The 8,302-nt window shown below is 52.4% G+C and overlaps 1 protein-coding gene across 1 annotated transcript in view; it reads left to right on the top strand.

Annotated features, from left to right (window-relative positions):
* Positions 1–8,164, top strand: part of LOC106806356 (menin-like) — a 15,755-nt gene extending 7,591 nt beyond the window's left edge. The window contains exons 6-9 of the mRNA XM_014808268.1: positions 1,267–1,333; positions 1,791–1,930; positions 6,969–7,350; positions 7,904–8,164. Coding sequence (XP_014663754.1) covers positions 1,267–1,333; positions 1,791–1,930; positions 6,969–7,350; positions 7,904–8,095 — 781 coding nt within the window. The 3' untranslated portion in view covers positions 8,096–8,164. The remainder of the gene's footprint in view (positions 1–1,266; positions 1,334–1,790; positions 1,931–6,968; positions 7,351–7,903) is intronic.
* Positions 8,165–8,302: the final 138 nt, after the last annotated feature.

The raw sequence follows: 8,302 nt of genomic DNA, 5'->3' as shown, positions 1-8,302 counted from the left end.
TATCTCGGCGCCGCCCCTCCACTTATTGCACCACAGGTATGCGATCCGCTATGACATGATCACCTATACTATCTGCGTCTATCCCCTGGCCCAGGTAGCTCGACTTAGCATTCCGCCTCTACACATGCTCTAGGTGGTGACACCGAACTTCCTGCGTGTTACGGACGTATCGATTGGTCTACGCACACTATGCTCCGGTAGCTCACTTAATTCACGGCTCCTGTTCTCAGCGTACCAGTTTCGTGGGTCTTCACCGTGATCCTCGGCGCCCGCGCTTGTAGTCCGTCAGCGCTGTTTTCCTCCTGGTACGAACCTATAATTAACTGTTTATTGGTCGTATCGATGTCATCTGTAATACAGAAATAAAGAGAGGAGATAACGTAACGATAAAGCACAATAGTCTCATTGCGTAATAACAACGTAAGTCGCGTGACTAAGGGTGCAAGCCTTTGCGTGGACCAGCTCTCTCGCGGCCTCGCGGCGGCCGACGCAGCCTGAACGCCCGCGTACCTTGGCCCCCGGCCATGAGGAGCGTTCACCGCAACGCACGCCGTGCTCAGTCCCCCTAAAAAATAGATTAGCCACGGCGTATATATCCTTTGTTTCACAGCAGCCTGCCGGCGGGCTGACCGCTCTCTGCTATTATGCGCGATGAGGACGATCCGCTAGACGTTAGTAGTACTGTTGTTGTTCAGCCTGGCTAGTATTCGATGCAAACGCCTGATTGTAATTTTAGTTGTACTGACCGTCGTAGCCTATCCTGTATAAGTTTTCAGCTCCGTAACCGGGCGCACCATCCCGTCGCCTCTATGTATACGTTATCATGAACCAGTTCGTCGCTCTTCGGACTATCACGACACCCTCCGCTGCCGTCCTAATATATACTGTGCTCACCCTTAGACTATCTTCGCTCGTCGCTAACCCGTTTCGAATATGCTGCTACCTATGTAAGTTTATTGTCTCTTGCGCGGTAAATATCTGTCTCCTACGTCGCTCCGCCCGGAGGTACCTAATTAACCATGGTGTGGTATTATCGGAATCCGGTAAAGATGTGTGTTTTCGATAGTACAGTACAGATCCTTTTGAGTTTATTATATGATCGTTAACGACGATAACTCCAATACTATCCGGCATTAACCATACGATTCCCGGGGTAACGCACAGCGGTATACACATCCATCGTAATTTTCTTGCCGAGGCCGTGGGGGCCGCCCGCCCGCCAAAAACAAAAAAGTCTCATATCAGATGTGATTACGCGTGTTTCAGGCATCACCAGTTTAAGGCGAAGCCTTTGATAGAAACTGGGCAGCAGCTAGCAGACGTTATCAGAACAGTAAGTAGCTTCGTTAGGTGCTACAGACTCCCGCTAAGCCAGAAGGCCAAATTTTACAAAATTTTCTACCCGTGATTTGCATTTGTTCAATTTTAGCATCATCTGACATCGTCAGATCACTTGTAGAATCGCTTGCATCGTCCGTCCGTCCGTGCGTCGTCCGTTCCGTGGCGTCCTTCAGCGTCAACAGTTTTGGCACAAATCTTAAACCGCGTCGACAGTACGGTCACGATACTTCGGTCGACATCGGGGGATCTCAAACGAGTTGGGAGTCGATCCTGGGTCAAAGGTTCCAAAGGTCAAGAAGGTGTAAAAGAAGGGGGAACATTCCCTCCTTAACTTTCAGGTATGACGGAAGAAATGCATAATGCGCACAAAAATCTAAACGGCTCGACCGGATGTCGCGCACCGGCCTAGCTCGCGTGATAGTCGGCTTGTGTATCCTACATCATGGTAGGACAAAGCCATCCAGCGTGGGTGTGGGGCCGATAAGTTGGAGTCAACCTTTGTTACAAAGGTCATGGCCTTCCCTAAGGTGCCCGATTTTAGCATGCAGTTTGTGTCCTGGAGATTCTCGGGAGTGTTCAGTGACCTCCTGTACGCTCGTATCGATAGTCTTACCCAGGAACTTCGTCTGTGGTTCCGGCGCGGTGACCCTAGCCATTTGTTACTATTGGGCCTTTTCTTGAAGGGGACCCTTTCGCCCACCTTCTGAAGGCACTGTCCCGCTATGGCTGGGACTTGACAGGGTGCGCAAGATGCCTCCGTGTAGACCTCGTCGACTCTCCATCCCTTTTCTGTTGTACCTCCTCCAAGAGGAGGGTTAGTAATCTTATCGTACCGTGTGTGTCCCCTCGTCAACAACATGCGACCTGAACTGCTTTCTGCTATTATTTAGATGCCCATATCGTGTCAATGCTGTTCTACCTACCCTCGGATCGTTTGCACAGTTTACTGTGCAAAGCAAATGTTTGTCTTGAATCAAGGTTTACGCCCTTATAATCATATGAATTTTCTAAAGCAGTGTGTCTATAGCACCCTGCATTAGCCTGCAGCCTGACAATCAGTGAATCTCACAAGGCACAAAACACGTCTTCTGTCGTCAGGCAGCCCATGCTGGGCACGCTCTCTCGTATGCGATGAACTTGCTTGCTCTGCCAGACGTCTCGTGCGAATGCATCGGTGTTCACTCACAGGCTGAAGCAACTGCGCTGAAAACTTACATGGGATCCCTTAAGCTGTTTATGCTGCGTTGTACTGCTCAATCTCGATTCCTGTAGGAAGCGATGCCACCGATCTTCTCCCTTATTGATGACAGCCTCTCTGCACGTGCGGTCCTTCGCCCCTTTCGCGCCCCCTAGCTCGTGGCATTCCCCACTATAGGCCCCTAGTTGTAGAGACTGCGCAAGTTGGTGTGAGCTTCTCATCTCGGGTTTTTAGATCTGCTTTTGAACACGCTGCCATTAAGAGTATATCCCTGACGCGTATGTGTTAGTCCGCTGTCTTGTCTCGCATCATAAGTTCAGGGTGAACATATTACTATTTTTCTCTACTTTTTGCATCTTGATCTTAACATATATCATGAGTAGCTATGGCGCGTGGCGTCCACTGCGCCCCATCAGTCTACGAGTGTGGCGACACTCCATGCCGAAGCTGTATCCTCGGCCGCCCTGCCGCCAACCGAAACTACGTTTTAGTAGGACGAGGCGTATACTTACGTTTATGATTGTTCTACTGACTGCGCTTTACACTCGAGCCGGGAATAACCGGCAAGAAAGCTTATCTCCAGCCCCGGGTGGTTTAGCTAAAAGTGACATCTCACTCGCAGTAACCGTGCCGCGGTCTCTCCAAATTGTTGTCCCTTTCTCTCAATGAGGATCCTTAAGAGAGAGAGAGAAAAGTAAGATAAAGAGAGAGAGAGAATAGTAAATTGAGACGGGGACAGAAAAACGGTGATACGGTGTGTATGTCTGTCGGAGGCCTTGTGGTGCCCGCCTTTCCTTGCATATACCGGTACAAACTCTGCAGGTCCGTGTGTTTGCTGGCCTTCTGGCTCCGACTGCTCCCGGAGTTCGTTTCTGCCCCTGGCTGCCACAGCGCCGATGCTGGAGGTCGAGCGACTTTCGCCCCTCCGGCCCCTTCCACCCTCGCTACTTCATTCGGGCTGATGACTTCTCTCATGATTAGCGTTTTTATTCCCAGCTTTGGGGAACCGGTCGCGAACATGCTTGAGGTTAGACGGGGGAACTGACGACGGCACACGCCATGCAGCTGATTTAGTGGGACAGGTCCCCCACGGAGGTTCTTCAGACAGCAGTCGTGAGGTTGGTGCGCACGCAGACCATGCGCAACGGTGGCCCGCCAAAGCGCGTAGCTCGTGGATACACGTAGAGACTCCCCTGACCTCCACCTTATTCCACCTACGTTCGGTACCATTTCTAGCATATCATCCAGATGAGTAATTCCATGGACTATAGCTGCCCTCTTCGCCCATTATTGTCTCTACACCCTCCGTGTGTATCACATCAGATAAACTAGGATACGCTGCTGACAATCATGACGACAGCCATATCTATCTATCAGTAGAACACCTGGCTATGGCCTCCACACGGGTCTCATCGGCATACCCAGTGTAATGAACATCGCCAACTCTCAGGTGTCCCAAACTCCCCGTCTTGCCGGCATTGCGCCGGGCCGGGCGCTGCTGCCACTAGATATCGTCCCGCCTCTGTGCCCCCCACCCTCCCTGTCCCCGCTGTCCCTCTCTTCTACGTGTCCGCTTTTCGATTCCCTTTCAATCCCGACTCTTCGCTATCCGTCCCTCTCACACCCTCCTCCTGCTCGCATATAGCTTCGGTCACTGACGTATCTCCTTTGCGCTGCGTATCATACTCTAAACTGATGTTACTCTCTGTCCGGTTGCGCCCTGCCTTCCATGTTCGTAATAGTGGCCACTGCTCCTCAGCGTTGGCAGCTCCGAATCACCTTCCGTGCCACTCATGACTAGTTCCTCTATTAGCCTAGCGCTGACGTTTATAGCTAGATCCTCGCCGTCTCCGGTGCATGAGACGTCGATCCAGAGTCCCGTTGCTCTGGGCGGACTACCTTGTGTCTATTGTCCTCACTCCATAATATAATTAAATGGTTGTGCCGTGCCATCATACTAAGGCTCCATGCGGGGTTCTTCTTCCAAAAACACTAGCAGTTAATCACCCTGGGGGGTGATCGAAAGCTCCTCAGTTCTTAGCTTGTGTTTTCTTGATAGCGCCCCAGTTTCTACACGTCTTCTGTTTTTTGGAATACCCCGATGATTGCCACTTAACTATTTGACGGTGGTTTGTGTAGAGGCCCATAGTGTGGTTACATGTTGTGTGGCTGACACCCACTTTATTAATCATTAACTTGTGTTTTGTGCGGACCATTTGCCTTGCTGACCCTTGTGTTGCGTGAAACCGCGCAGTGTGAGAGCCGTGTTGCTGCTACAGGTCCGCTAGTTTAACCTGTGTTTGCTGTAATGTCTACGGATTAACTTATGTCCCTGGTGTTAAATTTTATCGAACGATTGATCCTCAGTTTTCTTTATAATTTTATTTATTACTGTATTATTATTTATTATTCATTCAGTTCAGTAATTATTTATATTATTTCTTATTTTATTGATCTTATTTGTTAGTATTATTTAGGCCCTCAGTGCATAGCCTTAAATCGTTTGAAGGATGAGCTCTTCTAACAACTCTAGCATGTTTACAGGCCGAGAATCAGTAGCTATGACGCGTCTTTGAACTGAGTCACGTATGCAATCGGTTAGACTTATTCCTCATATTTTTTCCTTTGTAAAAACAACGATTTTTAAATTTTATTTAATTTTATTTAGTGTCATTAGTTTCCGGTCCCAGGAGTTACCTTCTAATATCTTTTCCCTTATCTATACCCTCTATATTGACTGAGAGCGTGCCTGATATCATAAGCTATTTATGGAGAATGTTCACTTACCATTATTTCATTTTATTTAAATTCCTTTATAGTTTCAATCTATCTTTAATTTAATTATAGAAGGATATTAGTTTATATCTTAGGCGTGATCAGTCATGCCCGCGGATGTTATGTAGTCGCTCTTGCGGCGGCCCGCATCCGGTAGCTTAATCTACGCTTCCGCCAATGCATACCAGGTGCCTTTCCGCTGTCGAGACCACGCTCGGTTATAACCCTAGACTGCAGCTGTACGCTGGCTAGTGTTCCTAGGTTTCCACCCGTGATGAAATACTTATTTCAAGGTGTCAATTCACGCTCCTGAGTCCTTTAATCACAAAATTTCATTCACACTCATTCGTGATTGCCGTCCGAATTACCCCCTGTTTTCTCCCTTTGACTAAATTGTCGCGTACATTTTCTTCACCTCATTTTTCATTCACCTACGGCTTCGGTTCCCCCTCTAAATAAAGTGTTCCATTCACCTTGGTCTTGTCCCTGAACCGTTCTCGTGACCAGTTTTTTAAGATGGCAGTGAGTTAGTCTCTTAGCCATGAAATAGTGCTGATGTATGCATAAAAATAAAGTTTATCTTCCGAGATTAGAGTCCATAGTGAAGTCTCTAATTAGCATTTCCATGAGCGGCATCGATAAACTCCTCACTTAGTGTTATGAGTCATAATCTTGCTATCACCACTTTATCTGTTTTTATGTGAACTCATAGATGAAATGATCGCGATGAAAGTTAATTCATCTAGAAATAGGTATCATCTGTTCGCTTCTCCCGGGCCGGTAACGTAGTCCTGTAGGCCGTGCGGTCTGTCCGTTGCTCGTTTCCGCTAGCTACCAACTACAGCCGTCAAGACGAAGGCAGTGAACTCTCTGATCCAACGGTAATTCCTCGATTGCGCCAACCTCAGAGCCTCATGCCGCACGTCGTCAAGATGGCGTCGCTGCTCGCGTCTGACTAGGCGGCGGCGCCTAGTCGCCCCTATCGCGTCTCCCCCGTCATTACCTCGAGGATGCTGGCGCTCCTTGTCGGCGGTATCGCTGCCTCTGGCCACGCTGTCCGCGCGCGGTCGGCGGCGTCGCTGACCGTGCGACGACCTCGAGTGTGTCCTCCGGCGCACTGGCTAGCGCTTTGCCTTGACGGAGCCCGTGCTAATCTGCGAGTGGGGAGCCCATGCAGATGCTCGACGCCCGGCCGTGTCTGGGGCACGTCGTGGGCTCCGTAGGCGGAAGTCTACCGTCGTCGCCTCGATCGGACGCTTCGAGCCGCGCGGTTCAGCCGGCGATGCTCCGCGTCGTCACGTCCGACGACGCAAAACCACCTACGGACGACTGACCGAGCGCGGGTGGCAGCGCGGGACGGCTGTCGTCGCGGCGTCGCGACGACGCGGCGTGCCGGAGCTGATTGCGGGATGCGGCGCGGCGGGGGGGACGCGTTACGGCCTGGCGGCTCCTGGCGCGCGGTCGAAACCGCCCCCGCCCGGCCCCTGCGAGGCAGTTTCGGCCGTCACGTTCCCGACCGCCGGCTGCGCGCGGAAACCGCTGCCACCGCGCCGCCGCGCAAGTTCGCCGTCACGTCGCCGACGCCGCCGCGGCTTTTCCCACGGCTGATCGCGACGCGGAGCTCGCGGTCGACGGTTGCGGCGCCCCCTGGCAGAGGCGCGGTCGACGACGGCGGCACGGAGGACTTTCTCGACTCGCTCGCGACGCGACTCGCCGCCGACAACAATGGCGGCGACGTCAACCCGAACATCGCGGCGCTGGCGGCGGCCTGCGGAGAGGCGATCCTCAATCCGGACTATCTACTCGGCAGCGGCGACGGCGCGGCGCCGTTCACCGACGCCGCCGCGCCCGACCTGCTCGACTTTCTCAGCAACAGCAAGGGCGCGGCGAACGGCGGCCATTTTGTCGGGCTGTCCGTCGATTCGATGCTGGAGGCGGAGAGCCCACCGCAGAGCACTGGGACGAGTCGGCCCGCCAGCGAGCTGTCCAGCCATTCCTCCTGCAACGGTGGCGGCGGATCCACGCGTACGCCCCAGGTACGCTGGTGAGAGGGGGAGGGAGGAGGAGGGAGGAGGGGGGAGGGGGAGGGGTGCAGTGCACTGGGATGAGTCGCCCTGCCAGCGAGCTGTCCAGTGGAGGGGAGGGAGGGAGGCGGAGGGGTGGTGTGCGACTGCAGTGGTGTGGTGAGGGGGTGGTGAAGACAATAGAGTGAGCAGTGCGTGGTTTGGGTAGTTGGTGATGAGACGAATGGGTGAATGATGTAGTGATGTTATAACGTAGGAAGAGAAGCAGTGGTGTTAAAAGGGTGGTTTGAGATTGTGAGGTGCGAAATTAAAGGGTTGAAATTTCGTCGTGGGGGGCGGTTGCAGGAATCGGGCTGGGTACATGGATAAGGTGGGAAATGAAGGAGTGGTGATAAAAGGGTGGCCTTAGATGGTGAGGTGCGGAATTATTAAGCGTTGGATTCAATGGATTGCGAAGTTTTGTGATGGACGGTTGCAGCAATCCCGGTCTATGTGGATAACGCGGGAAAGCGGAGCACCACCGATAACTCTGTTTTCCCCACGTGTTTCTCTTCTCGTCCACCAGGTGGTGCTGCGCAGCCACAAGATGTGGGGCATGAAGGAGCTGCTGACGGCGCCGGGCAAGCTGAACGCTAGCGCCATCTCTCTGCAGCTGACGGCACAATCGCAGGTCGACGTTCCGCGCAAGGCGAAGTCGAGCAAGGAGTTTGACTACAGCATGCTGGGAAGCTCGCGCAAGCGCGCCAAGCGCGACTGAGCGCCTCGTCTGGGTGAGCGGGGCAGCTGGGCTTATGTGTGAGTGTGTGTGTGTGAGAGAGAACCTGAGAGGGAGTGTGTATGTGTGTGAGAGAGAGAGGGGAATGTGTGTGTGTGTGTGTGTGTGAGAGAGAGAGAGAGAGAGCGAGAGAGGTGTTTGTGTTTGTGTTGTGTGTGTGTGTGTGTGTGTGTGTGTGTGTGAGAGAGA

This window comes from Priapulus caudatus, unplaced genomic scaffold (genome assembly GCF_000485595.1).
Source record: "Priapulus caudatus unplaced genomic scaffold, Priapulus_caudatus-5.0.1 Scaffold156, whole genome shotgun sequence".
In the NCBI taxonomy this organism is placed as follows: domain Eukaryota; kingdom Metazoa; phylum Priapulida; class Priapulimorpha; order Priapulimorphida; family Priapulidae; genus Priapulus; species Priapulus caudatus.
This window is presented reverse-complemented; position numbering and strand designations above follow the sequence as displayed.